The sequence below is a fragment of the Phacochoerus africanus genome, chromosome 14, assembly GCF_016906955.1.
Source record: "Phacochoerus africanus isolate WHEZ1 chromosome 14, ROS_Pafr_v1, whole genome shotgun sequence".
In the NCBI taxonomy this organism is placed as follows: Eukaryota; Metazoa; Chordata; class Mammalia; order Artiodactyla; family Suidae; genus Phacochoerus; species Phacochoerus africanus.
The window spans coordinates 25,416,621-25,428,421 of record NC_062557.1 but is presented as its reverse complement, the minus strand read 5'-3'; the positions used below and the strand labels follow the sequence as shown (position 1 = coordinate 25,428,421).

General features: G+C 50.5%; 1 protein-coding gene across 2 annotated transcripts in view; it reads right to left on the bottom strand.

Annotated features, from left to right (window-relative positions):
• Positions 1 to 8,820: 8,820 nt before the first annotated feature.
• IGF2BP1 (insulin like growth factor 2 mRNA binding protein 1) overlaps positions 8,821 to 11,801 on the bottom strand; it is a 46,553-nt gene continuing 43,572 nt past the window's right edge. Inside the window, exons 14-15 of one of the 2 annotated variants that reach the window (XM_047757785.1) lie at positions 11,624 to 11,737; positions 8,821 to 9,268 (exon numbers count right to left, since the gene is read on the bottom strand). In XM_047757785.1, the coding sequence (XP_047613741.1) occupies positions 9,176 to 9,268; positions 11,624 to 11,737 (207 nt within the window). In that variant the 3' untranslated portion in view covers positions 8,821 to 9,175. The remainder of the gene's footprint in view (positions 9,269 to 11,623; positions 11,738 to 11,801) is intronic. The other variant, XM_047757786.1, reaches the window with a different exon arrangement.

Genomic DNA, 11,801 nt, shown 5'->3' with positions numbered 1-11,801 from the left:
ACCAACTTTTGCCAAGCATTAAAAAGTTTCAAAATAGGAACAGAGTTTGTTACTTGGTAGAAAATAGCAATTTTCTCTTGACTGTCAGAGAAATTCATTGTTTCAAGACATTTTACTTGGCAGGCCTGAGCCTAAGGCTTATGAGTTGCAGTCGCTCCCACTGGCAGGCATCCAAGGCCACTAAGAATGAGACCTGTAACTTGCCAAACAAGACATCACCATAGAGGGGAAATTTTGGCCACGGAGGAAGTTTCTAACACTTCATGCACAGGCACAATCCAAACAGGTGACACATTTCAATACCAATTACACATTGATACAATAGTTCATACAATGACTGGGGTGGACCCTGCACTTGCAAAGTTACTTTGTCCATTTTCCCCCCTTTTCACTGCAGAAAATCCCCCCCCCCAAACTCTATTAGGTGCTTTTTCACAGAAACACACTTTAATATAGGAACTGTAGGAGTAGCTGAGGGAACAACTTGTACCAACAAGCACAGCTCTGCACTTTGGGTTTTAAGTGGTAAGAATGAAGCCTCAAACTCCAAACTCACTTTTAACACCTGAGGCCACCAATCCCTACCTCTAGCCGCTTGACCTCCAAGGTTTATTGATTGGCACTGGCTATCACATCCCAGGAGGTCTTGTCCTCTCACCTGAACCATGAAGCTCACAACCCCTGAATGGGATACCTCCCCTCTCACCCACCACTGTAAGGACTAAGCTAGTCACTGGATCCCAGGGCATGTGTATTATTCCCTAACCTGGCCATGCAGCCTCTTGTCTTCTTTTATTTCTTCTTTTTATTTATTTATTTATTTATTTTACAGCTGCACCTGTGTCATATGGAAATTCTCAGGCTAGGGGTTGAATCAGAGCTGCAGCTGCCAGCCTACACCACAGGCACAGCAACATCAGATCCGAGCCGTGTCTTCAACCTATACCACAGCTCACAGCAACACTGGATCCTTAACCCACGGAGCGAGACTAGGGATTGAACCCAGATCCTCATGGATACTAGTCGGGTTCTTAACCCACTGAGCCACAAGGGGAACTCTGCCTCTTGTCTTCATTTATTTATGTTTTTGTCTTTTTAGGGCTGCACCCATGGCATATGGAGGTTCCCAGGCTAGGGGTCCAGTTGGAGCTGTTGCTGCCGGCCTATGCCACAGACACAGCCACACCAGGTCCGAGCCACATCTGCGACCTATACCACAGCTCATAGCAAAGCCGGATCCACAACCCACTGGGCGAGGCCAGGGATCGAACCTGCAACCTCATGGTTCTTAGTTGGATTTGCTTCCACTGTGCCACAACAAGAACTCCCCTCTTGTCTTCTTTTAAAGGCACTTGAATTTTATGAGCCCCCTAACTACTGGGCACCAAATTTGTCAAGCTCATGCACAGATGGCAAGATCAAGGCCAAGGTCTGACTGAGCTGACCAGCCAAGACGCAAAGAGATTTAGTTTATTACTTACATGAAATGTGAAAAGAGCAAGGTATTTCAGTAAACCCTTCCTCCTGTCTCACTTGCACCAATAAGGAGTCCTCTTGCAGAGATGCTGGTTAGCCATGTTGTGAAAGGCAGTTTCTAGAATCAAATATCTGTGTGACTCTAATGACATAACCTCTCTGAACTTCAGTTGCTTCATCTGCGGGGTGACCAGGAAACAAAAAGTTTTGGGAGTTCTCATCATGGCTCAATGCATCAAGGACTCCACGAGAATATGGGTTCAATCCCCGGCCTCGCTCAGTGGGGTTAAGGATCCAGCCTTGTCTTAAGCTACAGTGTAGGCAGCAGGTGCGGCTCCCCAGCTGGGATCCAGCGTTGCTGTGGCTGTGTAGGCCTGCAGCTGGAGCTCCGATTTAACTCCTAGCCTAGGAACCTCCATGTGCCTCTGTAAAAAGGAAAAAAAGTGTAGTGTTGCTCAGTACCATCCTCTGGTGGTATTGCCCTGTACTGTCATCTTTTAAGGATGGGTGTTATCGTGGAAAAGGCTGGACCAACCAAGAATTGGAAGATCCAAGTTGAAGTCCAGGTTGTGTCACGTGAGGCTGCCCTTCCATGAATCTGGGCTTCAAAAAGGAAAAAACAGGTGTTCCCACTGTGGCTCAGTGGGTTAAGAACCCAACATAGTGCCCATGAGAATGTGAGTTCAATCCCTGGCCTCACTCAGTGAGTGGGTTAAGGATCTGGCATTGCCATGGCCATGGTGTAGGCCGGCAGCTGCAGCACCAATTGGACCCTCAGCCTGGGAATTTCCATATGCTACAGGCGCAGCCGTGAAAAGAAAAAAAAAGTTTTTTTAAAAAAAGGAAAAAAATAGGAGGTCAGGGTCACAGTGGATGGTGACCGAGCTCCCTCCCCAAAAGCCACTGGCATAGTTTTCCTTAGGGCAGGTGTCAGGAAGAGCAACTGCCACTCCTCCGCAGTCATCCTGCAGCATGTTCCTTACCAGTGGAGGTCTTATTCCAACCTGCAAAGGAAATAAGGAGCAAGGCCCCATCCTGGACTTGGAAGAAACACTGGAGTGGCTGGGGTCCCCTAAGACCAGGGCTCACCCCCGGAAGGAAGATCTGAGCCGATCCCCCAAACCCTCCCTCCATGAGACACAGACGCACTCACAGCTTTCAATATGCTTCCTTTTATTTTGAAATCGCAACAACCGCGGAATGAAGTGATTGGCAGCTGAAACAACCTTCACGGGAAAGAAAACTGGAGTGCCCGTCCCGCAAAAGAACAAACTCCCCAAGTCTGAGCCAGCCCGCCCCACCTTCCCCAGACAAAGCACAAAGCGGACCAAAGGATGGGAGAAAGAGTACAATTAAACCCGGGTGGTGACGGCTGGCAGAGTCCCAGCAGAATACAATTTTCAAAGTGGCCGCAGTTACAGAAAAGGGTCTCACAATCACAGAGTCCGCCCCTCCTCCGGCCCCCACCCACGTCTTCCATTCATAGAAAATACATTTTTCACCAGGAGTGACGTCAGGACCGGACACCAGTTCCCTCCGTCTCAAGGGAGGGGGCGGTTTTTATTCTGGTTTCTGAGACCAGGATCAAGATGCTGGAGGAAGGGGGAGAACTCACATGGTGATAGAGGGTGTTTATTCCTTAACGGCAATTCATTACCTATCGAAATTCATTCTGAACACCTTTATGTTGCAGTAGGTTCTATCAAATTTACACAGAAGCGTTCCAAGTGCCCCCCCCAACCCCCGCAGGTTGAAGTGGTGAGTCCAGACTTAAACGCCCCAATGCACAGCCTTTGCGTTCTTGGTGGGGACGCGGGGAACCACCTGGCCGGACACAGGTAGGGACTCACTGGCAGGAATGGGGTGCGGGGTGAGGCGAGCCAGGGGGCAGGTTGTGAAAGCTGGACCTGTGAGAATAGTACATTATCTTAAACAAGTGGAGAAAATCGCCCAAGAGTGAAACTTATTTGTGGGGGAAAAAAAGAAAAGTTGGGGAAATTAGAACAATCCAGCGGTCACTGGAAAATGTCTCCCTCGTTAAAAAAAAAAAAAAGAAAGAAAATTTTTTTGGTTTTTTTTTTTTTTCATTTTTTGGAAAGTATTTTTAAGGTAATATTTTTTTTTTCCTTTGGAAAAAGAAATCTTTTTCCCCCCCTAATCTAAGCAAGTGGAATTGCCACTACCTAATTTCTCTCTATTGTCTTGCTAAGAGGTAGATAAAACAAAAGTGAAACGGGGCTTCTATGAGGAGGTCCATTAGAGGGTGGGGAGGGGCTGGGACCGCCCAGTGGAAACTCCCCGACTACAAAAACTCCTGAGCCCCGAGGACCAGGCCCTCGGACAATCAGGACAAAGGATCCTGCTCCACCTCTTCTCCTAGAGCCGGCTGTCCCCGTGAAGACTGGGAAAGGGGTACAGAGGAGGTGGAGCAGCTCGAAGAAACCCAGCTGAGGAGGTCTCAGCTCGGGCTTCCTGGCTTTGGGGCGGACGCGTGGGTTCCAGGCCGAAGCCCACCTCTCACACCTGCAGGCGGCGCCCCTCGGGGGCGGAGGGAGGAGGCGTGTCCTCTCCTCACCCCTCTGGTCCCGCGAGAGTGACCGGGTGGGAGGGGGACGAGCTGAAGGGAAGAGGGGAAGCTCGGGACCCCAGGGCAAGCAAGGCAGGAGGAGGGGGGGATTGGCGGCCAGTCCCCCCCAACCCAACCGATGAGTATCCAGCAGGCGTGCCTAGTCCTCGAGGACAAACCTTCGGCGGCACAAGCCTCAGCTCACTCCTCCTGGCCGGGATTCATCCCCTGACGCTAGTCCCAGCCCTTGGTTCTAATCTCACGGTGAGGATTGAGGTAGTTAATCCATTTGTAGCATCCGTCACCTGGGGTTACTCAAAACCCAAGCCCCCGAGGAGCTTCCTGCTATTTCATTTAAGAAGGAAAAAAAAAAAAAATCTTTCGCTTGTCTTGTCCATCCAGATTCAACCACACTACGGGCACCAGTAACGGTGCTATCAGACTGTGCCCCCGAGGAGGTGCACAGGGCCGAGGGTCAGGGCTGGGGCTCTGGCCCGCGCCCTCTAAACCCACCTTCGGTCATGAGGCCTCCTCCCTGTCCCGGATCCTAATAGAGAAGCCTTATGTATCCAAAGGATCAGAAACTGAAGTTTTCAGCTGGTGTTGCCCTAAGTCTGAGTACAAAAGTCCTGCATCTCATATCATCGAGAGTCTGGAAGGGAAATGGCTTTCTGTCCCCTGGCACTGAGGATTCTCCTTCCATCTTCCTGCCCTTACGGTGGCAGGCTGTGCTGTCTTCCTCCTACCAGTTTTCAACAAATAGGCAAAAAAGTTGGCGTGGAGTGAATGTCAAAGCCACTAGGATCTCCCCGTCAACACGTCAGGGGAAAAAGCGATTCCCTTCCCCCTGGGTGAGAGGAAGGGAGGGTTGACGAGAGGCAGGAGCTCCGGCAGTCCCTCTGGGGCTCTGTGAGGTAGTTACGTAGCACTGCTGTTCCCAGTTTGGCAGAGGGTATGTCTGGGGTGGGAGGAGGGGAAGGCACCCTTGAGAGCTAACTGAGGCCCCTCCTCGTCGCCCGTCTGCCAGGCCTGAAGAGAACGCGCGGTGCTGTCTGCAGTGGGGGCAAGGGACGGAGTGCAGTCCCACGCGGAGGAGCCCCAAACCGGCCCTCCTTCCCCAAAGTGCAACCAGGAGCCATCGGACCCCCTTCTCAGCTCCCTACCCCTTGGCACGTACCGCCCCCACATCCCCCAGGAGCCTCAGAAGGGAAGGGACGTGTCTTCAGCCCCCACTGCTTCCGGGATCTCCCCTTCTCAGACAGCCCAGGTGTATAGTTGTTGCTTTGATTTGGAAATGGCATCTCTCAGCCTCCGTCTGTCTGTCTTTGGCACAGAGGAAAACGGACACACAGAACCAACTGGAGTGGCTCCCTCCAGTGTTCTCTGAGCTTTACACAGGGTCTTCTCTGCCAATCGTGAGCCATCACTAACAGACAATAATAGCCCCAACGGCCCCCAGATGTGGAGCGCTCAGGGCAAAGGAAAAAAAGAGTGCGAAGGAAGGACCGGGAGAAGGGGAGGAAAGAGTAGAAGGTGATGAAACTCCCTGTCCCTCAAAAACGGCTCTCCCCGCCCCAGGCCCCTCCTAGGAGCCAAGTCCACAACCCAAATGGCACACGGCAACCAGACCCTCGAGGGGGGCAAGCCACTGGGTGTCACTGTCAGATGCAGCTGCAAAGTCAGGGAATCAAACCATTTTGGTTTTTCACGTGTTCCACAGAATTAAAAACTATATCCTAAAGCGATGGTCCTCTCTTAAAAATATATATATATGTAGCTCACATGTGTATCTTGGAGCACAGAGGCTGTTTCTGAAAAGTCGCTTTTCTCAGATCATCCCAATCTCCCAAGTGCGTTTCACATTAACTCGTTATCTCGCCAGGGATGGGGAAATGGAGGTGATGTGGGGGTGGGGTGGGGGTGGGGCACGAGCTGCCCCAAGACCCAGCCTGCAGGTCAAGGCAGACCCACCAAGACAGGCCCTCTTCTCCTGCTAAACCTTAACCACCAAACCATATTCCTTTGCTTTCAGGGAGTGTCACTTTCACAATTTTGCTGCTGGGGCCAACTATCAGCCATGCCTAGTCCAAGTAAAGTTGGACAGTCCCGTGCCACACGCCTGGTCTCTTCTGGGAGCTGAATCAGCCAAAGCGAAGGACGTGGGCTTAAGGTGTGAAGGGAGCAGGATCCCAAGGAAACTGAACACTGCAACAATCACATTTCAGGTACTGTGGGGGGTTTCTTCTGATGGTAGTTTGAACCAGATTATCAAAGCATGCTTGCTGCTGGCAATTCACCTTCAATCACTAAATGGCCGATGTCTGAACGTTGCCTGCTTCATTTTGGAATAAAGCATAGAGAGCCAGAAATAGAAGCTGGGAGACCCTTTTCTTTTTTTCTTTTTCTTTTTTTTTTTTTGTGGTTTGGACAGGTGGGAAGCTTAATTACACTGGCCTGATACCAACCCTAAATGCTTTCCTGCTTCCTCCTCTTGGGAGTCGACAGTTCTGGGGGCTATGAAGGAATGTCATGGGGAGAACATGACAAGACACAAACGAAGCAGGAACCTGTCTGTCCCCAGTCACATTCCCAGATCCCGACACCCCTCCTCGCCACCCACCACCCTAACGCAAGTTTGGGTCCACTGCTAGAACCCATCAGATCAACCTCAAGAAGATGGGGAGGCAGAGGGAGCAGTGAGCCCCTTGGTCTATGGATGAAGACCAAGAATAGCAAGATGGGACTGAAATGAAACCACAGTAACAAAAAAAGGGAAAAGCACGGTTAACGACAAACCAGGTGGACCTCTCTGAGGGTGAGAGGGTGGCTTTGTCTCTTCCACGAATGGAATCTTGGCTCCCATATTTTTAGACTGAGAAGTATAGATTTTTTTCAAAAGGGTATGTTATTATTTCTCTCCTCGATAAAACGGAGGCAATATTCTAAAATATCTCAACAGCACCACTGGTGGGAAAAACTGACTGGGGTGCCCTTTCACCACAAGGAGGGAGGAGGACCACGGGCCGGCTGTTTGGGGGCTGTTGCTCGGCCCTTGGGGCCACAGCTCTGCGGGGCTATTGACCCCCATCAGGCAGAATTTTCTAGGCGCGCCTGGCTCCCAGGGCTTCCCACTCAGCCCGGCCCCCTCCCCAGGAGCAGCCCTGGCAGCCTTTCCCACAGGGCCTGTTCTCCATTGAGAGTTCCTAAAGGGTTATTAAACTGGCTCATGATGTAAGAAATTATGAAACATAACTTTCTCGTTTTTTTTTTCTTTTCATTAAAAAAATAAAATATTCAAGACTATCAGCTTCTCTTTTGCTTTGCTTTTTTTCTCTTTTATATAAAATATCAGCAAGCCGCAAAGAAAAAAAAAATTAAAAAAAAAAAAAGAGGTGGGGGGAACAAAAAGGAAAGTAATTGCTGAGGTAACTTCATACCTTGAGGTAGTTTACTTCGCGCACAGCATTACCTGACTGACTCCGCCCACGTGTCATGGGTGTCTGGTTGTCACCGTTGTCGTTGCAATGTCGGAAGGAGGGGAGTCCGAGCATGGGCTTTTCCACACGCAGAGGCCTTCCTCCCTCCCCAGCACACTTGCTAGCACTGTCCAGGGGGGCAGAGAGCGTGCACCGCCACCTGGCTACCACGCGCTGACCGTCAGCACGTCAGGAGGGGAGGCCTAAGCTCAGTGAACTGATGGCTGATGCCTTCCACGAGGGCTGACAAACGGGATCTTACTGAGCCTGGAAAATTCATACATGAAGCTCGTTCACCCCTTTGTGCACCATGTTGCTGGCATTGTGAATTCTGTTTTCTTCGGCACACGAAACATCATGCCAATGACTCGTGGAGGCAGAAGCCATCAGTTAAATACGCCTCTAAGATAGAAACAGAAGCAAATACTCTCCGATTTACTGAATATTCGTCATAGATGCCAAATGATGGACGTCACCTTTATCAGGAGCTCGGGGTCGGGTTCCACGTCCCACCACCACCAAGGGAACAGTGCCGTGGGGGGGGAGTGCCCCGCAACCCCTGCTTCTGGGAACCAGCCCTTCGGGGAGCACCATGGGCTGGGGGTGAGGGCGCAGTGGCAGCCTTTGGGGCCACTCAAGTCCTCCATGGAACTGAGACTTTATCAAGGGGAGTTAGTGTCCCCTTCCCAGTGCTCATATCCAATCATTAAAATAGACTTTAAAAAAATATAAAATCTGCCTGAGAATGATAGGAATCAGGGGCAGTACAGTGGTCAGTCCCCATCCCGCTGAGCATTCAGTACCACCACGCGCATCTGGACAGGACGTGGGACTCAGATGGTTAGGGGGACACAAATGGGGCGGGGAATCCTGGTAGGGAAGCCCCAACAGAGCGAGACATTTTTACTAGGCCAATTTTTCAAGGTGGTGATCTGGACCCGATCAGCCACAAGGGCACTCCTTTTAAACGTGGATTACTGTGTATTTTAAACATCTTTCTCCCCGTTTCTCCCCCATCCTTTATTCCTCGCTGTTCCTATGGGTTGGTTAGAAGGGACTGGGACGAACCCACAGATGCCGATGTGTCTTCTCCCTTTGAGCCAGTAACGTTAGCAAAGCAATGCACGCGTTCCCCCTTTTGCCAGGAGCAGAAAGCTCATTAGTGTAACCGTAAGGAAGAGGCTGCGTCAGGGCATGAGGACAGAGGTACTGGAATCAATAAACCAAGCAGGAGAAGGCTGGAGGGATTGTAGGGTCAAGAAGCAAACCATCCTTTGAGGCTGATTAAAACACCCCTCTGCATGTCTTAAAAACCTGAAGGAAATTTTATTTCTCTTCCCACTGGGGTCAGACCCACCCTCTTGGTGGGACCTGGAGAACTTAAAAAAAAAAAAATCCACGTTTAAAAGCACCCTGAGCTAGATAGAATTTGCATGGTGACACCCTCAGGGGTGGGCAGTGTTGGGCCAATCGGTTGGGTGTTTGGGACTGAGATCAGGGTTCCTCACTGGAACATCTTTTTCAAGCAAGTGGGCAAACCTGATCTACATCCCAGCCCAAGTGCCCCTGATTCCCACTCATTCTCAGGCCTGCCGGGGAGAACACGCTCTCGATCTCAGCCTGTTGTCCTTGGGTCGACGTGATGGGAAGGGGCTGGTCACTTCCTCCGCGCCTGGGCCTGGTTACTCTGTCCCTTTTGGTGCAGCTGTTTGACTTGGGCCAAGATGTCACGTATCTTCCGCTGAGCCATCTGCAGAGAGAACAGGTAACCGAGAGTGAGGCTCTCCAAAGGTGAGGACTCCTACAAGTGGAGAGGGGCCATCAGGATCTGGGCACTGGCGACACATTGGTCATACGGGACTCGGAAGAAAGGTTAAGAGAAGACTGCAGATTAGAGTGACCTTAGTTTCTTTGCCTCCATGGAGACCCCAAGCTCCCACTGGATTCCTACAGGGGAAGGGAGGAGAAACAACAGCATCAGTTCATGCATCAGAACTGAAAACGTGGAGTTCCCGTTGTGAGGCAGGAGAAACAAATGCAACTAGCATCCATGAGGACACAGGTTCGATCCCTGGCCTCGCTCAGTGGGTAAGGGATCCAGCATTGCTGTGAGCTGTGGTAGAGGTTGCAGATGGGGCTCAGGTCCCGCATTGCTGTGGCTGTGGTATAGGCCGGCAGCTGCAGCTTCAATTTGACCCCTAGCCTGGGAACGTCCATAGGAGGTAGGTGTGGCCCTAAAAAGAAAATAGAATTTAAAATATGACAAAGCTTAAAAACAGACGAAGTTGGAGTTTTCGTTAACTCAGCAGGTTATAAACCAGACTAGTATCCATGAAGACGTGGGTTTAATCCCTGGCCTCGCTCAGTCCTGGCTGTGAGCTGTGGCATTGGCAGGCAGCTGTAGCTCTGATTTGACCGCTAGCCTGGGGACTTCCATATGCCGCAATTTCAGCCTTAAGAAGCAAAACATGGAGTTTCTGTCGTGGCTCAGTGGTTAACAAATCTAACTAGGAACCATGAGGTTGAGGGTTCGATCCCTGGCCTTGCTCAGTGGGTTAACAATCCAGCATTGCCATGAGCTGTGGTGTAGGTTGCAGACGCGGCTCGGATCCTATGTTGCTGTGGCTCTGGCGTAGGCCGGTGGCTACAGCTCCAAGTCGACCCCTAGCCTGGGAACCTCCATATGCCACAGAAGCAGCCCAAGAAATGGCAAAAAAAAAAAAAAAAAAAAAGCAAAACATAAAATAAATAAAAAAATAAAAATTAAAAACTATGTGTGACTGGATCACCCTGCTGTGTAGTAGAAAACTGACAGAACACTGTAAATGAGCTATAATGGAAAAAATAAAAATTATAAAAATAAATAAATCAACCAAGTTGACACACTTCCAGTTTCCAGGAGTATGTGTTGTCAGAAGAGCAAATATTAGAGGACCTGGACCTGATTACCAGTCACAGTTGTACTAGGTACGTAAATATCCTGGAAAGGGGGCTGAGTTGGGAAAATCAAAAGGTGGTGAAATAAGCTCCACTGTGAAAATGGACAAAACACTCTTCACATCTCAAAGTGTCTCCTTCATGAACAAAGTTTTGTTTTGTTTTGTTTTTGTCTTTTTGCCATTTCTTGGGCCGCTCCCTCGGCATGTGGAGGTTCCCAGGCTAGGGGTCGAATTGGAGCTGTAGCCACCGGCCTACACCACAGCCACAGCAACACAGGATCCAAGCTGCGTCTGCAGCCTACACCACAGTTCACGGCAACGCTGGATCCTTAACTCCTTTGAGCAAGGTCAGGGAACGAACTGGCAATGTCAGTTCAGTTCATTTTCCACTGCACCACGATGGGAACTCCATAGTTCTCATTCCAATCAATGAACAATGTTCCCACTTGGTACCTTCAGGTGTTTCTTCTTTTTAGGGCTGCGCCAGCCGCACATGGAAGTTCCCAGGCTAGGGGTCAAATCAGAGCTACAGCTGATGGCCTGAGCCACAGCAACACCAGATTCAGGCCACATCTGGGACCTATGCCACAGCCACAGCAACGCCAGATCCTTAACCCACGGAGCAAGGCCAGGGATTGAACCTGCAACCTCATGGCTCCTAGTGGGATTCATTTCCAGTGTGTCACAATGGGAACTCCAGTCATCCTACAACTTGCACCTGAGCTCTGCCCTCTTCTCTGGGCAGTGCTGAGGGCGGGAGAAATGGAAGCAAGGGTGGGGCAGGCTTTGTGGGAAAGGCGAGGGTGTGCACTGGCAAAGCGCAGCCCAGGCTGCTGTTCTTATTTCATCAAGAAGACTGGGTGGCGAATACATATTTTTCTTCTGACCCAATGCAAAAAGAAAGGACTAAGGTTAGTTAGACCACACGGAAGGCGTACAACATACAGTTTATAAGTTACTGTGCACAGTATGATACCATATGTGAAAGCTGTCAAGCCACTTTCCCCAGTCTTCAGAGGGAGCAAGATATCTACCCATCACACCCCACACCTGAAAGAGAATAACCCAGCCCGGAAGCCACTTCTGGAGTCCTGCTTCTTTCTCAGATCCCTGGGTTCCTGCCACTACCCCCAGCCCGCCCCGTGGTGGGGAAGTGCCATAGGTACCTGGCTGGCATAAAAATGCCCAATGATCTTGACGATGACCTGGTCGTTCTCATCAGGGGTCTGGTCTCTTGGCACTACCACCTCAGCCGCTGTCAAATTTTGCAGCTCATTCACCTGGGGGCAGGGAGGACAGGTCAGAGAGGAACTCACGGTGCTGTCAAGGGCGTGGATGAGACTG